Raw genomic sequence first — 19091 nt, 5'->3', positions numbered from 1 at the left:
GTGCCCCTATCTTTGCTAATCTAGTAATGCTCGAATGGGAAAATCAATACATCATTAACAGTGGTTATTTCCGACATGTTATATATTACACAAGATTCTTGGATGACATGTTCCTATTATGGGATGGACCCACTGATACTCTCTCAAAATTTTTGGAATACATTAATACCACTAGTGATTTTCGGAAATTTACATATAATGTTAAGCATGAAGGTATTGCATATCTAGATACATATGTGAGTCATACTGAAACTGGTTTTCAGTCAGAAATATTTAGAAAGGAGACCTTCTCGAATGGATACCTTGACTACACTAGTAATCATCCTAGCTATATACTTAAAAACATCTATAAAGGCCAATGCATACGAGTTGCCAGAATGACCTCAGTTTTTAATAAAATGAAAGGCGAAATTTATAATATTAGAACTATGTTTATAAATAGAGGATACCCGCTGGCTTTATTAGATGACATTTCACATTTTGTCATCAAAGAATGGGGTAAAAAATACCCACCTATATTAGGTAATGAGGAATTCACTATAATAAGTGGGCGTAATACTGTACAAAAAGAGTTCAATAGAGTGTGTGTTTTAACATACTCTCCGTGCGTGATAGATATTAAAATTATTATAAAAAAGCATTGGAATAATTTAGTCTTGGATGATGAATTATCAAAAATAATTGGAAAGGAACCCAGTTTTGTGTTCAAAATGGGTATGAACATCAAAAATTTATTAAATAGATCGAATGATAAAGCTAAGGCCATTAATACACATACTAAAAAATGTGGGTCCTGCAGACAATGTTTTGCCATCAACAAAGTGGATGGGATTAGATTGGATGTTATTAATAGAACATTTATGAATTTCAGAAAGGGAAATTGCAATAGTAAAAATATAGTGTATTTAGCTAAGTGTGTCTCCTGTGCCACCTTTTATATAGGAAAAACAGAGAGTTTAAGAAACGTATTTATGAACATTTATATAAAATTAATGTTAAGGATTCAAAAAAAATACGTTATTTAGGCACATAGGTATGGTGAGACACACAGGTTTAAATTCATTATTATAGATCAAGTATATATCTCACCTCGGGGTGGTAATTATAAGGCACAGTTAAGTAGAAGGGAAAGTCTGTGGCAAATATTAACAAATGCCACAAAATACCCGGGTATAAATGAGTTCATTAGCATAAAACCTGTATTACAACTTTTGTAAGGTTATCAGTTGAGTCTATAACATTATTTCAAATATATTTTTTACATATTTTTAATATTTTTAACATTTTTAACTGTTAGAATTATATAACCATATATATTGTTAACATATATGTTTTTAAACATATGAACTGTTAGATTGTCATTTATATAGTTTTTTCGTATATTTTCTATTTATGATATTGTGGCTCTTTAAATGAGAGCATTTTTACAGTGTTTTTGGTGCCAAAAAGTATTTAAATTTGTCAATGAATTCTCTTATCAGGTGTTCTGATGAAGTCTGTATTGTACAGATGAAAGCGCTTAACCGTTGTTTCAGTTTTTATGTGTGTTGCATTAAAGCCTTATCTTACTTGGCCGGGTCCAGTTTCACTCGTACTGTTTTATCTAGCTGAGACAGCTTCCAGTCTCACCATTGTATCACAGACAGTATGACTGTCCAGTGATACATAAACAAGCAAGGGGGGACCTGGTCCTACCCACTATGCAGCCTGGCCATTCAAATTTGGAATCTAGCCAATTCCCTCAGGGTCCACTTCTTAGCCATGTATATCCACTCAGAATAGAATGTTATGGCAGACACACTCAGCCCCCTCTCACGATGGATACTTCAGAGAAAGGTTTTCCTAGACTTCATTCACAGGTGGGGTATTCCACAAGCAGACCTATTTGCCTCCCCAGTCAGCAGGCAGATGTCCAATTTCTGCACAAGGAACCCACATCCACAAGCTCGGAAAGTGGACGCCTTCTTTTCATGGGGGGGGTTCCCGTACGCCTTCCCCCACTTCACTCTAATCCAGAAAGTCCTCCTAAAAATTCAGAAAGACAAACCAAAAATCCTTCTGGGACTCCCTTTTGGCCAAGACAGTATTGGTTTCCCCTCCTATTTTCTTTAGCCAAGGGCAATCACCACAGGTTAACCCACTGCCTAGACCTACTCTCACAGAACAAGGGGTCCTTACTACACCCACAGGTAAACAATCTAAAACTGACCTTATGGGTGATAGAATTCTGATCCCTTACAGACACCTTTTATTCAGAGGACTTTACTGTATGTTCTGCAGGAGGCCAGAAAACCAAGTACTTGGAGAAACTATGTAGCTAATTGGCTCAGATTCTCCAGTTGGTGTCATTGGAACAATCAGGATCCCCTCACTACCCCCAGTCCAAGTTTCCTATCCTACTTGTGTGAGCTTCTCCAAACAGGACTAACATATTCTTCTGTCAAAGTCCATTTGTCAGCCATTTCTGCCTTTCTGCCGATTTCACTGCCTCTGGCATCCAGACTGAAAGTCAAACTCTTTCTAAAGGGAGTCCTCCATATCAACCCCCCACGGAAACCCATACCTCCCCCGTGGGACCTAAACTTTGTATTAGAAAAGTTAACCTTGCCCCCCTTTGAACCAGCACATTCACTTTCTTTGCACCTTTAAAACAGTCCTACTAGTTGCCCTCACCTCTGCCAAGAGGGTATCAGAGATCCAAGCTCTGATGGCCATATCTCCCTACCTTGTTTTCAACAAGAACAGAGTGGTCCTCAAGACTAACCCCTCATTCATGCCCAAGGTAGTTAATGCACTCACGTTGAATCAATCCATTAACCTACCAGTTTTATATCCTCATCCACAAAATGCCTCAGAAAGGACCTTACATTCCCTGGATGTACACAGACAACTTTGATACTACTTAGACAAAACCAAAGATATCAGGAAGTCAGATCAGTTATTTATTTTCTTCCATCCCAGAGCCGTAGGGAAGGCTGTCTCTAAACAAACCATTGCCTCATGGATCTCGAAGTCCATTACTTTGTGCTACTCCCACCATGGGAAATCCTTACAAGGCAACATTAAATCTCACTCTACCAGAGCAACTGCTTCCTCTACTGCCTTTTTCAAAGGCATAGACTCCTCTTCCATTTTAGAAGCAGCTACTTGGACCTCAGTACACACCTTCACCAGGCACTACAAGCTGGACATAGCATCCTGTGCTAGAGCAGGATTTGCCAGGACTATCCTACAGGGTCTCCTTGACTACAGGAACCCTTCCTCCTCAAGCTCTGATACTGTTTGTACTGTTATGAATGCTGCAACATCAGAATAGAAGGACATAGAATAGTTGTATAAGAACTTACTATAACCTTAGATGTTCTTCGGGTTTCACTGTTGCAGTCATTACATTTAGGTAATCTGCTGGCAGGTTTCCCTCAGTCGGCCTGAATTCCAAATTTTTGGGTCCTGCGTTGGTTGCTGTCTCCTCTTCCATGACGTCAGGTTGTCAGGGGTATAAAACATGCAGCCGACGCCATTTTCTTTAGTCTTTCTTGCCACGCGGTGCTTGAAGCAGAAACATTTCGCAAGTGCCGGTCGGCCGACTACTGAAATATTCCAGTTTGAGTTTCAGAACCTTAGTCTTCACTAAAGCTAAGTACCCCGTTGGGGAAACTTTTTTTCTTGCTACATACCGATTTCAGAAAAAGTTAATAATTGTATTACTTGTGGGAAGCAAATTACCTCATAAAGATTTCCATTTATACTGTATTCCTTGCCTAGGCCCTGATCACAACGTGCCTGACTGTCAGTTTTGTGCTAGATTTAAACAATGCACTATTAAGCGTCGGTATATTTTTGCCTCAGAGTATTTTGGAAACAGATTTAATTATCCAGAAATGTCGGATAGCAATCCGACTACCGGAGTACATAAAAAACGCAAAGAAAAGGACAGAGAAACGCAGTCGAGATCCAAAACCGATGACGAAGCTTCTTCTAAGCCAGTCGCCGATACTCAGTGAGTTGCTTTCGCAGCCCTAGATACCCGCTACCTTCGAGTCGCAGGCCTCTACCCGGTATGCCACAAGTTACTCAAGGTATTGGACCGATGGATGCATCTCCCTCGGATGGGTCCTGAGCCGCTGAGCAGGCACCGGCTTCTGACGTTGTATTCAGACCTCAACATTTGTATATCAAACCGACGACAGCTGCAAAACCAAAGACAAAAGCAACTTCTAAAACTAAAAAAAACGACGCATGAGCCACGTGCACAGGCCTCTATGCCTAAAAAACAAATTATCAAAATGGCTGAAGACCTTATTACCTTGATCAGTGGTACACATCCCCCTCCAGATAAGAGGCCTAGGCAAGACACTGATTATGAATCTTCAGATCAGGTTTCTATTTCTTCTGATTCCTCTTCTGATCAGGAATTATCTATACCTCCCTATGAGGATTCTGATGCAGAGGAGTCTATACCATCTGCATCTCCTCCTGAGGATTAATCTTTTGGAGAAACCTTGCATATGTTGAGGGAGCATTTTCACTGGGAGAGTCAAGATTTCTCAGAATCAAAAAAGAGGCTCAGGGATTTCCTCCTCCTCCCTCAGCACAGGCCTTTAGCCATTCCTCGTTTTAGACATTGTGGATGATGTGTTTTCGGAGTCAAGCTTGACCCCTGACTCCTTACCGCTGGCTCCCAGTAAGCCTGACCGATATTACAGGGTCCCTGACTCACATACAGTTTTATTTAGAAACCCTGCTGCTGATCCTGAAACTATTTCACAGGGTCCAAAGGGAGTTAAGGCCTCAACAGCAAAAAATCCTACCCCCCCCCCCCCGACAGACATTCAAGGGCACTGGACAGATGGGGGAAAAAAGGTTTATACCACTGCAACCTTGGCAGTCATGGCCTCAAGCTATCAATTTCATATGCTTAAGTATCAACAACATGTTATGGGATTGCTGAAACAGAAAATGCTGATTCCTGAATGTGCAGAAAATAAAGAATTGCAGGAATTATTGCATGCAGCTGAACAGGTTGGAAAGCATACTTTGCAATGTGGTTTTGATTCCTTAGAGGCTTCCTGCAGGGCCGCAGTTACTGGTTCAGTGATTAGGAGACATGCCTGGCTAAAAGAACAAAATTTGCCTGAGCATGTTAAAGCTAAATTGCTAGATGCATCTTTACAGCATGATACTCTGTTCGGTATTAAGGCAGAAGAGGTTTTAAAGAAAATGGAAGACAAAGCTAAGTCTATGCAAACTGTTAAAGATTTCTTACAAGTGCTGCCACCAAGATTCAGTAGACACTGGCCTACAAAATATTGGTCCTTTCCTGTGTCAGAGCTCAAAGGGGCAAATCCAGATGCCCTAAGGGTTCCAGATACCAGGCGCAAGATTCATACAGGTCAAAGCAATGGGGCGCTTCTACCTCCAAATCTGGAGGAGATAAAGTGCAGACCTACAGAAAACAGTCCCAATGATTTCCCTCTGCCTGCACCAAGCACTTATCTTTGGCAGCATCCTTAGGGGGAAAATTAGCACTTTTTGCTCAAAATTGGCAGTTAATAACCCAGGACAAGTGGGTACTAAACATAATATCACAAAGATAGAGATTCCATTTCCACATTTTGCCAATGGCAAATGGTTGGCCAGATCTGCCAAAAAATCAATGGGCAGAGGCACAGAAACAGGTTACGTCCCACATGGATATGGGAGCCATTCAGCCAGTACCAGAACAGGAAAAAGGACAAAGTTTTTACTCAAGACTGTTCTTGGTACCCAGAAAGGACAAGGCCTGGTGGCCAATACTAGATTTATCGATTTTGAACACATACCTGGACATTCCAAAATTCAGAATGCTGACTTTGCAGCAGCTTCTGCCCATGCTGGGCAAGAATGCTTTGCTGGTGACATTAAACCTAAAAGAGGCATACCTGCATGTCCCAATAAGACAATCGTGCAGAAGATGCCTCAGATTCAAGGCTGGCTTAATGCATTACCAATTCTCTGCACTGCTCTTTGGCTTGTCTACTGCACCCAGGGTCTTTACAAAGTTCCTGGCACCAGTAATTGCATTCTGCAGACAAAGAAGTATACAAATATACCCTTACTTGGATGACTGTCTCATTCAAGCAGAGAGCAAGGACATTCTTCTTCGACACCTGGCATTTGTGAAATGGCTTCTAACATGCCCAGGGTACACAATAAACGAAAAGAAATCACAACTGGTACCCTCTCAAAAGATAACATTCCTGGGTGCAAGCTTGAATATAACAGCCCAGATGGCTTACCTTACGTCAGACAAGCAAAGGCAACTGACTACTTACTTCAAACTGATGGCAACAAAAACCCAGTTATCTGCAAGACAAATTCTGCAGGCTTTGGGCTTCATGGCATCCTGCATTCTACTGATTCCATATGCAAGACTGCATATGAGGAAACTTCAATGGTACCTAAAAAGTTTATGGAGTCAACATTGTCACAGTCTGGAAACAATGGTTCCTCTCATTCCCTGCCTACAACAGGAGTTTCTATGGTGGGCAAAGGCATGTCACCAAAACATGAGATGGGCCTTTACTCTACCCCCTGCCAGCCAAACCTTAACAGATGCATCAGATTATTCCTGGGGGGGGCCCACATGGCAGGAAGATGCATTCAGGGCATATAGACCCCAAAACAAATGCATCTACATATCAGCCAGAAAGAGATGCTAGCTGTTCAAAATGCCCTAACAGCCTTCAAGGACTTACTGCATCCAGGAGAACTACTGATAAGTACAGACAACACCACGATCATGTGGTATAAACAAGCAAGGGTACACACACTCGTACCCCCTTTGCAGATTAGCCATGCACTGTGGGACACAGCTTTGAACTACCAAATACATCTTCAAGCTCAATTCCTGCCAGGAAAGCAAAATACTCTGGCAGATGATTTAAGCAGAAACCTTATGGATCTTCACGAGTGGAAACTAAATCCACAAGTCTTCAGCATGATAATAGAGAAATGGGGGAGTCCAGACATAGATCTATTTGCCTCTCCTCAAAATTATCAGTTGAAAAGATTCTGCACAAGGACGTATCACAGACAAGCATGGAAAGTGGACGCCCTATCCTTCAGCTGGAAAAACCTATCAGTTTACGCCTTTCCTCCTCTGTCTCTTCTTCCCAAGGTCCTCCTAAAAGTCAGACAAGACAAACCAAAGATGATACTAATTGCCCTGGACTGGCCCCGCCAATACTGGTACCCAATCCTAAGGAACTTGTCTCAATACCCAGCCTGGACTTTACCTCAAAGACCTCAACTACTGTCCCAGCAAAACAATCAGATCCTGCACAATCAACTCCAGACACTGAACCTGGCAGCATGGCTGATTATGTAGTTGTGCAAACACCGCCTCTCAGTAAAGCTGTGATGGATGTCATTTTGGAAGCCAGAAGGCCTAGTACTAGAAAATCTTATGCTGATAAATAGAAGAGATTCTGTGCTTGGAATCAAGCCAAGGAACAGATACAGCAGAACCAAATATTCCTCAGATATTACAATACTTAACTGAGATGCTTGACATAGGCCTAGCTTTCTCATCAATGAAAATCCATGCCTCTGCCATTTCAGCTCATTACAATACAGAGAATCCAATCTTTTCTCATCCTTTGCTAAAGCAGTATCTTATAGGAGCCAAAAATGTAAGGCCTCCTAGAAAATCACCATTACCTGCATGGGATCTCAAATTATGTGTTGGAAAAGCTCACCCTGCCCCCATTTGAACCAGCTGCTACCGCTGATATAAAGTTATTTTCATGGAAAACAGCTCTGCTACTAGCAATTACTTCAGCAAGAAGAGTTTCAGAGCTACAGACCTTCATGGCTGTAGAGCCTTTTATCATATTTTACCCAGACAGGGTATCTCTGAGGACAAATCCTACATTTATGCCTAAGGTGGTTTCCAATGTGGCTCTTAACCAAACTATTCATCTGCCAACCTTTTATCCAAATCCACAGAACAAGGGGGAGAGAATTCTGCATTCCTTGGACGTATACAGACAGCTAAGATTCTACTTGAGAGCAGGACTAAAGCTCTAAGAAAAACTGAGCAATTACTAGTGACATATGCTGCAGGATCAGAAGGAAAGGCTATTTCAAAGCAGACAATTTCAAAGTGGATAAGCCACTGCATCTGTTTCTGCTACTTACACCATGGTAAACCTGTGCCCAAGGGCATTAGGTCTTATTCCACCAGAGCTGCAGCTACTTCAGCAGCCTTTCTCAGAGGAGTACCAACCAAAGACATTCTAGAGGCTGCTACTTGGAGTTCTGTTCACACCTTTACAAAGCATTATCAGTTGCCTCTCTGCTGTAAGTCCAGGGCAGGCTTTGCCACTGCAGTTCTGCAGGGCCTTATAGCCGCACCCAATGCTGTTTAGCTCCAGCCACCCAACCATAGCTTTGGTATTCTACCCAAATGTAATGACTGCAACAGTGAAACACAAAGAACGTAGTACAATTGTATACACTTACCATAAATGTAGATGTTCAGGTGTTTTCACTGTTGCAGTCCAGGTTACCCATCCGCCATCCCCCTGTCATTCTGGAGTTTATCTTCCCTTCTCTATCTTCTACAACCTATGTGGTGTATTTGCTTGTAGATGAAGGTAAAGTTTATATTGATGCATGTATGTATACATATATATATTTTTGATGCCTTTTTGGGGGCACCTGACATCTGGGGCAGGAAAAACTAAAGAAAATGGCGTCTGCTGCATGTTTTATACCCCCGATGACCTGACGTCATGGAAGAGGAGACAGCAACCAACGCGGGACCCAAGACTTTGGAATTCAGGCCGACTGAGGGCAACCTGCCAGCAAATTACCCAAATGTAATGACTGCAACAGTGAATACACTCGAACATATACATTTATGGTAAGTGTACACAACTGTACTATGTCCTTCTCTTCTGTGTTTCAGCATTCAGTCCCACCCACCTACCCCCCTGACTCTTTCCAACTACTATCTCGGATATCTTCTGAGGGCAGTCTGCCATCATTCCCCTTGGTCTTACCCTACACAGCCATCCTACTGCCCTGGGACTGACCTACATGTAAGTCTAAGGGTCTCAGATTGGGACTGGTCATACCTCACAGGCACTACTGTATGCAGCAAAACAATTATGATGAAGGTACGTACAGGCGTCATTTTTATACCTAATGTCAGTTTATGGCCCTGGTAACCAACATCACACGTACCCTTCTGGACTAAGACTTTGGTATACTGGCCAGACAGTTGCGCTGCAAGCAGCAACTCCCTACTGTTATGAATACTGCAACATCGAAGAGAAGGACATCTAAGGTTATAAGTTCTTACACAACTATTCTTTGCGTTTTAACTGAATGCTTCTTTTGCATGTGATTTTTCTGCTAAAACCTTTTAAACAGTTAATTTGTAGTGCTTTAAAGTTTGCTGATAGTGTAAAAATTTGAATGTGTAATTTGTTTTTTTTTTTTTTTTGCTTTACCATAGCTGTGTATAAATGGAATAACATTCTGATGTCAGTGTTTGTGGTATGAAGTAGTAGCACATTTAAAAGGGAACTTTTATGCATAGCATTGAAATACATGCCCTCTGTTTTGAAGGAAATGGCTGCTGTCTCTGCATTTCTTCAGCCCGGAGCCCCAAGATCTTACCCTGCCCATTATATGGAGAATGCAATTCAGATTTATAAGGACTGCAGGTAAGTGGGATGCATGCTAATACCCTTAAATAATTCACACTTCTGTATGTCATTATTCATCTCTAAGGTGTTTTGTTGTACTAGTTCTTTTGTAGTTGCATACTCTTCTGGTTTAAGGGCTGTAAACTATTTGCCAGAATGTAAGACTTTTAACAAATGAATTTAATGGTAGTATTGATGGATCCTATGTTGCCTTTTCTGTCCAGCTCAACCCCTTGGTCTGTTGGATCCGATTGGATCCAAGGCTGGCGAATAAACTTTGGCTGCAAGGTTCAAGCTCCTCACCTCTCCCGCAATGCACTTCTAAACTTACTGCCCTCAGATCTCGTTTGTTCTTAGAAACAAGACACATTTTTCAGGGCTTGGTTCATTAGTTTCAGACAAGTGGGTTTTCAGTACTTTTTGGTTAGCTTTTTGGTCTTTTTTTCAAAGCTCCGTAGCTTTTGTAGCAGCTCTGTCCCTCTGTTTCAAGGTCTCCTTAGAAGAGAACCTCTGATAAAGTCAAAGGACAGATCCACAGAGAAAGAGAGAGACAGGGTTCCCTCAAAGTAAAGCTCTAAAGAGTCTCCACAGAGGTAGCTGGTCCTTTCTGCCATGCAAGGACCTAGTCCAGAACACTGCTTAACTCTCAGATTCGGCATCTTCTACTTCGGCTCCAGGGAAGGATCAACTTTGGATCCAATCACTGACTCCGAGTCTGCTGATCTCATTGTTTTCACCAGAATCATCTCCTCCCAGGCTCTGGTTGCTGACTCTTCCCCCAGATAGACGTAGTCAATGATCATCTATACCGCCCTCCATGGCTTCTTTTTAGGTCTGTGTGGTCTTTCAGGAGCTTATCTGAAACAGATCTGGATAAGAGAATGAGGCCCCTACTTGCAGGCCCAGTTACATTGGGGGGGGGGGGGGTTGTCATGCACTCGCTTTTGCAGGAGTGATGAAACCTTGCCCATCTGCTTCCATTGTTATTTATCCTTCTTCAGTCTGCTTGGTGGGTCCAGAGACATTGGACCAGAGCTTTCTGCCTGGTCCCTCTGTTGGAGCAGACATCCTCAGTGTCAACAAATCCAATGGTTTCTTTGACCCACACTTCTCTGACCACTACAGATTTAGATGCGTCTGGAATGCTCTAGGATTGGAGGCAAGTCTGAAGTTTTGGAAGCCTTCCCTGCTGCTCAGGGCCTTGGTCTTCAACAGCTTGCCTCTGGCCTCAACTGATGACACTAGAGGGATGGTGTCCCTGGAGGGACCTGTGTTATTATTGTCTTTAGACCCAAGGAGATCCTTCGTGTGACCTGAGAGAAGATCCTGATGCATTGAGGAGACGGGGGATGAACAGTGCACTGTCCGATCCAGCCCATATCCCTATGGTTTCTAATTATTTGGTGTACCTCATCATCTTTCCTTGGGATAGATGGCACTAAAATGAAGTCTATCCCAAAAACAAATTCCACTGAGTGAACAAACTAAAACCAGTAAACCAAATAGCACTCCAGTAGCACCAAGGAAGACCAAAGTTGGGTCAGCGTAGTATATACATTTTTTTTTTATCATGGAAGGGGAATTTGATAGTACCCCTTTTTTTTAAACATTTAAATGAGACTACTAATTTTTTGTCATTTACGTTGGATGACACTGGACATGAAGTTAGCTTTTTAGATGTACAGTTGACTTGGGATGTAGCTAATATCTGTTTTAATAGTAGTGTTTACAGAAAAAAACACATTTTCTGATAGTTATTTGCATTGTCTTAGTAACCATCTGTGGTATATGAAAAGCAGTATTCCATGGGGGCAATATGTTAGAGCTTCATATATGATTAGTAGAGATGATGTTTTTCAACAGGAGGTTAATTTTATTACTAGTCTCTTTTTAAATAGAGGCTACCCATTAAGTTTATTAGAAATATCGTTTAAGAAATACGAGAAAAGATGGTCATATTTTTCTCCCTGTTTTGCATAAAGATTTTGTAAACAAATCTATTAGATTTGATAAAGAGGTATATTTTAGCATCCCTCATTGCAGTTCAGATATGTCAATGGATGCTCCAAATATTAAAAATATTATTAATAGTAATTGGAGAATTATCAATAGTAACAAAGTACTTGCACAAGTTTTAGGAAACCTTCCACAGTTTGTCAACATGAGAGAGTTCAAAGTAAAACATTTGTTGGAAAGGTCTGATGTGAAAGTAACTTACACTAACAAACGAGTAAAGGAACCTACAAATGTAATTACTATTCTACATGTAGGTATATTTACGCGGGACCATATGTTGTGTTGCCATCTATCTTGTACTATAAATTTTGCACATAGATTTTTACTGTGAGTCTATGAAGTTGATTTATATAGCGTTATGTTCAGGTTGTGACTCATTTTATATTGGTATGACTACTAGAAGATTACGAGATAGAATCAAGGAACATTTAAGTGCTATTAAACAATGTGATGTGAATAGTGCTTTATTCAGACATTCTGTTTGTAAATTAAAAAAAAAATAGTTTTCCTGTTTTAGAACAGGTTTGTACTGATGAAAGAAGGGGAGACTTTAAAAAAACAGGTGGAAATGAGAGGGGTGTTTTGGCAGATTAAACTTGGTGCTGACACTCCACCTGGTTTAAATGAACACATAAGAGTTAGGTGTTTTTTGAGAGATATGAAACTGAAGGATTAATTTTATCTTGTTAACAGAGATGTCTGGTTTTAATTTGTTACTTTAATTGTTAATTTACTAGAGAGTATTTAAATGTGTTGCTGTGTTTTTATAGTTTGTTTTCTGAAGAAGTTTTAATGAAAGCGGATATTAAAATATAGTACGTTAACCTGACTTTGGACTTCCTTGTTGCTATTGGAGTGCTTTTTGGTTTATTTACTAAAATAAAGTCTGAAGTTATCCCCATGGCCTTAATAATTTAGTGCATTTAGTAGAGCATTGCAGGATTTTTTTTTTTATTTATTGGTAGCGAGTGCACTTTTTCTTAGGGCTGAAAGTTAATGTAAAAGCATCTTAAGTTTTTTTATTTTCACATCTAGGAGGGAAATAAAGGTAGTAAAAGAACAGACCACAATCATTGCAAATGGAAACAGTGTAGCGTGTGCCTCAGCATGGGTAATCTTAAATATGAAGTTGTTCTATTTCGCCTTCATTCTCACTGATTCCATGATGCACTGGTGCTTCCCCCAGATCTCGTTTGCCCCTGCAACAGATCTCCTTTTCACCAGCTGTGGCCGGTGAATATAAGTATTTTTCTCAAGTTTAATATTTTTTCTAAACATTTCCTCTTTTATATAGTAGTTAGAGGTTAGTTTAACCGAGTTAGTGAATAGCATACCTTTCTTTCTTTCTCTTTTGGGACCGTTTTTTATTAGGCCTAGTTTAACTCCCCTTTCCCATTTATTCTAAACGTTGATAGTTATAGTTTTCACTTTTATACAAATATATCTGTGTGTGGTGTGTTGTATGAAAAGTAGATATATATTTTGAGAGCTCGTTTTTTATTTAGGACGATTTCTTCTTTAAAATACAGCCTGTTTAAATTGGAAGGCTTTAAGGAATATGTCTCAGGAGAAATCTTATGTTTGGTTTCAAAAAATGCCCTAAGTGTGGGCAAAAGATGTCCATCACTGATGGACACTTGGATTGTGTTTATTGTTTGGGGGAGGTTCACCTCCAAGAAAATGGTTCCATATGCCACTCGTTTAGTACTAGGGTGCTGCATGAGAGAAAATGTAAACTGGTCAAGTCCTCTTTTCAGGACTCCTTAGATAAGGGCAAGACGAGCATTCTAAATCTTCCAAGTCGTCTTCTGCCTTGGAGCCAAAGAAAAGGTCATCAGCTCCAAAAAAATTGGACAGACCATCTACCTCAGCACCAAAAGATTTGGAGCCGACGGTTGTGCTTGTTGGTGGGAGCCGGTCCCAGGTTCTGGAGCTGGTATCTCTTACCCTTAAGTCTCCCATTTTACAGTCAGTGACTTCTTCCATAGCCTCTTCTCTGTCCTCAAGGCTGTCTGATAAGGATGTGGATCGGGTGGTGCAGAGGCTTCTGCAGACACTGGCAGTAGCTAAAATTTTGTCGGGGCCGACCCTTTCGGCTTTGGGCCTGACTGAGACCCAGTCTGTTACTTCTGTTCCTCCTCCGACCCGACTCAAAGTTTTGGAGCCAGAGTGTTTGGAGCTGATGATCGTGGATCTGCTGGAGCCAACACCTGCTCCAGGCCTGTTGCTTCTGACTACTCTGACTTCCTCGGTGCCAACCATGGAGTCCAGGAGCTGACACGTCGGTCAGGTCCAGGGAGGATAGTCGAACTGACCTCTTGGTTCTGACTTTACCAATCAGCTTAGCTCAGCTCGGCTCCTACCTCGGGCTCGCGTCCCTCTGCTTTAGTGCCGAGGAGATCACTTGCTTCTCCGGATCCAGATCCAGGGGTTTCCTCTCACTGGAGCCAGGGGGCTTTTGATGCCATGAGGAGAGTGTTGTCCCCTCGGGCTCCCACATCATCAGAACAGGTAACCTACTCCCCCAAAGGGCCTGTGTCTACCTCTGCTTCACTGGTCCCTCAAAAGGGTAGAGACCCAGAGCCTCAGGTCGCCTCATTGGATGAGCCCTGCTCTTCCGAGACCTCACCAAAAGCTCCCACTGAGGAGGTTCCCAGGAAGAGACTTTGCAAGAGTGAGCATCTTGACTCCCCACAGGAATCAGTCAGTTCAGATACTGACTTGGATGAGTCAGAAGGGTCCCCATGGTCCCCCTGTGGTGATATCTCGTAAGAAGATATCTTGGAAATTCTCAAACAGAGGGGTGGCTGGAAGCCTTTAAACCCTACTGATGATGAGTCAGTTCTCCTGAAGGCTTTCAGGTCTCAACCCTCCACCTCTTGGGTGTCTCCTCCTTTTGATGAGCTGATAGAACTCATCTCACAAAAGGCGTGGGAGTCCCCGGTTACCATCAAACCTGTCCCTCGGAGGCCTAACAAATTTAGGACCCCCCCCCCAGGACAAGGCTTTCCTAACCAAAGGAGTACCCGTCAATGCTATAGTGGTGGTGGCAGCCACCAAAAAGGAGTTGTCAGAGACCTCTACATCTGTTCATCCTCCTAACAGGGATTATGGACAGATATGGTAAGTGCATGTTTAGTTCAATGGCCTTTGCTCTTAGATCCCTGAACTATCTCACGCATTTTACTAGACTGCACAGAGATCTCCTTAAAGAACTGGGAGATACTCTACAGGGTGCAATAGCTGCAGGAGTTTCAGATGAAGTAACTTCCAAGCTTGCTCCCCTAAATTCCGTTGTAAACTCTTCCATGCGTCTGATTTCGTATGCAGCTGATGGAATGAGCAGGACAAGGGGCTACAGGAATTGCTGTTAGGAGACATTCCTGGATGCGCTTATTTTCCTTTGCAGAGCCCTTTAAGTCATCCTTTGTGAACACACCTTTCGATGGCTCCTCCCTGTTTGGACCCAAAGTGAAGGATACGCTTACCAGGAGTGAGCAGGATGGGAAGACTCGGTCTGCTGTAGGAGTCTGTTTTTCCACCCCTACCAGACCGTACCCCAGAGGTCAGAAGAGGCGGGATGTGGTTCTGTAAAACTAGAGGAGCTTTCCAGGACATTCATGGTGACCCCCCCCCCCCCGTAGAGGCAGAAGAGGGGGTAATAATGGAAGACGCCGCCCATGCGGCAGAGGGGGTCTGCAAAATCAGGGCAATGGAGATCAGTTCTTTGAAAAGCCCTATCAGTACTCCTGAAAGGAGGCCTGCCTGTCCACCTCTGGAGGCAGTCGGGGGACATTTATCTCTGTACCCAGATGCCTGGCAAAACATAAAATATCACTGGGTACACAACATAATATCCAGAGGATACTCCATTCCCTTTGCCACCCCACCACCCCTTGTAAGAAAAATCCCAGATGTCCCACCCAGTCACAGGGAACAATCAACCACAGAGATTCAAAGGTTGCTAGAAAAAGAGTCATCCAACCAGTCCCAGCAGACCAGAGAGGATCCGGAACTTACTCAAGGTTCTTTTTAGTTACAAAGAAAACAGAAGTCTGGAGACCCGTTTTGGACCTCAGCAGACTAAATAAATCTGTTAAACAGACAAAGTTTCGGATGGTTACGTTACAGTTGATAGTTCCCTTTCTCGGAAAAGACAATTGGATGTGCTTGATAGATCGCCAGGATGCGTACTATCACATCAAAATGGCCAGGCTATCCAGAGATCATCTGAGTTTTGGCTGGGAGTCGGTCACTACCAATTTCGAGCTCTGCCCTTTGGTCTCACTACAGCCCCCAGCGTGTTCATCAAATGCATGGCAGTAGTTATGGCTCGCCTGAGACATTTGGGATTCCAGGTGTTTCCATACCTAGACTGGCTCTTCACCGCCACCACCAGGCATCAACTCATACTAGCAAGAGACGCAACCTTAAACTTCTGCAGTCAGTTGGGGATTACCATAAACTCGGGAAAGTCTGCCTTATCGCCATCCAAATGTACCATCTTTATAGGAGCAGATATAGATACCATTTCCATGATGGTAAAACTACCACCGGAAAGAGTTTGTGTTTTATGAAAACAGATCCTAGTTCTTCTAGCAAAAGAAAAAGCCCCAGCTTCACTGGTGCTCAAATTATTGGGGACAATGGCGGTAGCACTCATTGTGGTTCCCTTAGGTCGAATACTTTTACTACAATGGCTTCTGGTCACACAATGGTCCTTTCAGGACCTTCCAATGTCTAGTCAAATCCTGATAATGAACTCATGCAAGAATGACCTTCGCTGTTGACTAACATCTCATCAAGTAACAATAGGTCGCCCCTTTGTTCTACCTGCTCCCATTGCCACTGTGACCACGGATGACTCCGTGATAGGGTGGGGGAGCATTATCGGGAAGAACAGCCTTAGGCATGTGGAAACAACACAAGGCATATCAATGTCCTAGAGATGAGAGCAGTACTTCTAGCGTTGCAGTCCTTTGAAAACTCCCTTCCTCTAGGAACTATTGCAATTCAGACAGACATGTCAGTGGTCTGGTACATAAACAAACAAGGAGGAACCAGATCTTACCCCCTGTGTCGAGAGGCCCTGAGAGTATGGCAATTGGCAACTTCCACCCAGCATTTTCTGATAGCAACGCACATTCCGGGGGAGTCTAGTGTTATAGACAAATTGAGCAGAGCAATTCTGTTGCCTCACAAGTGGTTCCTGAAACAAGAAGTGTTGGAAAGGATATTGCACAAATGGGGCCAGCCTTGCTGTGACCTCTTTGCAACCCCAATGAACACAAAATGCAGCAGCTATTTTGCCCTAATCTCCCCTACAGTAGATTCCCTGAGGGACGCGTTTGTACACAGTTGGCCCCCGGGTCTCCTTTATGCATTTCCACTTTTTCCACTGATATCCAAAGTTTTACAGAAAGCAAAGGCTTTGGTTTGGGGAGCACCATTATTCTAATAGCCTCTTACTGGCCTCAGATTTGGTTCCTCTTTCTTCAACCTCATCTGTTGGAATAACCTTGGATCCTGGACCCAGTTCCAGATTATCTGACTTGTTCATTGGGGCTCTTCATCCCATACTTCACACCCTCAAATTGACAGCTTGGCTGCTCCATTTCCCAGAATAGTCAGGTTTCAAAATCTGTCAACTGCAGCTCAGCACATTATAATATCCTCCCATAAATCATCTACCAGGAATCTATAACTTAGTAAATGGAAAAGATTTTCTATATGGGCATCTCAAAACAATATTGACCCATATCTAGCCTCAGTTTCATCCATTTTAGAGGTTTTTGACCAAACTTTTCAATGAAGGAGCAGCTGCTGCAACCACTGGGGTTCAGTTAGCACCAATCTCTAACTTTCACCTTGGTGATCAAGGGTCTAATATCATGTCCCACAGACTCTCCAAAGCATTTCTTAAGGGCACCTCTCATTTGAGACCCCCTATTCGGTCCCTTGTTACACCGTGGAATCTAAATTTTGTCCTTTCTCATATCATTTTACCCCCATTCGAACTGGCCTCATCTTGTGACCTGATATATCTGTCACGGAAAACCATTTTTCTAGTAGTTATTACATTAGCTCAGAGAGTTTCAGAGTTACAGGCCTTGTCCATAAAACCTCCATATTTAATATTTCACAATGACAGAGTTTCTGTTAGGACAAATCCATCCTTTTTACCTAAGGTATGTTCAGAGACCAGTCTCAACCAGACTATAGAATTGCATGTTTTTCCCTAATTATTCTAATAAGATGGAACATATGCTGTACAAGTTGGACGTTCACAGGCAGCTTCAATTCTATTTACACAGGACTAAGGACTTTAGAAAATAAGAACAGCTCTTTCTTTCATTTTCAGACTCAAAGAAAGGTGCTCCAGTGGGTAAAAACCAGCTTGTCAAAATGGTTATCAGATTGTATCTCATTTACATACGATTCTGTCCATTAACCATTACTTAAAAAAAAAAAAAAAAAAAAAAAAGGTCCATTTAAACGAGAGCTGTTTCCACATCTTCAGCCTTTCTAGCCAAACTACCAATAGATTCCATTTGTGCAGCAGCCACATTGCCTAGACCTCATACCTTTATCAATCATTACAAATTGGACAAGGCCTCCAGAGACAGGGCCTCTTTTGGTTCCACTGTCCTGTGGAATATACTCCCATGAGCCACCCGAGAAAGATGGTGCTTGGGACACTAACCCATCAGTGAGAATGAAGACGAAATAGAACAACTTTACATAAAGATGTTATGTACTCACCATAACGTTCCATGTGAGTTGTTCATCTTGCCTTCATTCTTACATGCCACCCTCCTACCTCCCTTCCAATGTCTTGTGGACTGAAGTTGAAACAAGTTGGGTTGTCTTTAGCCCTTATCTAGTATATCCCTGGATACTAATTTTTTTTTGGGGGGGGCTTATGTAGTCAGTTAGTTGGCAGCAAACAAGATCTGAGGGAAACACCAGTGCATCATGGGATAGGAATTAGGCCACAAACTGGTTGAAGACCTCGAGCTTTAGCATTTGGACAAGTCGGAGCCGATCCAGGAAGAACGAAAGCAAGATGAACAACTCACATGGAACGTTATGGTGTGAGTACATAACTTCTTTTTTTAGATTAGGTGATGCCTGTGGGTACATCTGTAATTTGGAGCTTTTGTTCCTATCTGGAGGATTAAACTTCATTTGTTTATTTGTACTAAGTTAATAGGGGACGGTGGCATTCATAAATTGTGTTTAGTTTTTTTTTTTTTTGAGAGTTTTCATAGAAGAAAAAGTCTTGAAAAATGTGCCATATGCTCAGATGGAGATTAGAAGAAACAACTGCATAAAAGATCAGCCTGCCAGACATAAGTCTGCATGTAAGACAAATTT

At 42.2% G+C, this 19091-nt stretch overlaps 1 protein-coding gene across 1 annotated transcript in view; it reads left to right on the top strand.

The window, feature by feature from the left end:
* The window catches only part of TRAPPC8 (trafficking protein particle complex subunit 8), a 3178250-nt gene that overhangs the window by 732294 nt on the left and 2426865 nt on the right, over window positions 1-19091 (top strand). Inside the window, exon 9 of the mRNA XM_044065843.1 lies at window positions 9619-9716. Within this exon, the coding sequence (XP_043921778.1) occupies window positions 9619-9716 (98 nt within the window). The remainder of the gene's footprint in view (window positions 1-9618; window positions 9717-19091) is intronic.

Source organism: Protopterus annectens, chromosome 3.part0 (genome assembly GCF_019279795.1).
Source record: "Protopterus annectens isolate FY-2018-M chromosome 3.part0, PAN1.0, whole genome shotgun sequence".
Classification (NCBI taxonomy): domain Eukaryota; kingdom Metazoa; phylum Chordata; order Ceratodontiformes; family Protopteridae; genus Protopterus; species Protopterus annectens.
This window is presented reverse-complemented; position numbering and strand designations above follow the sequence as displayed.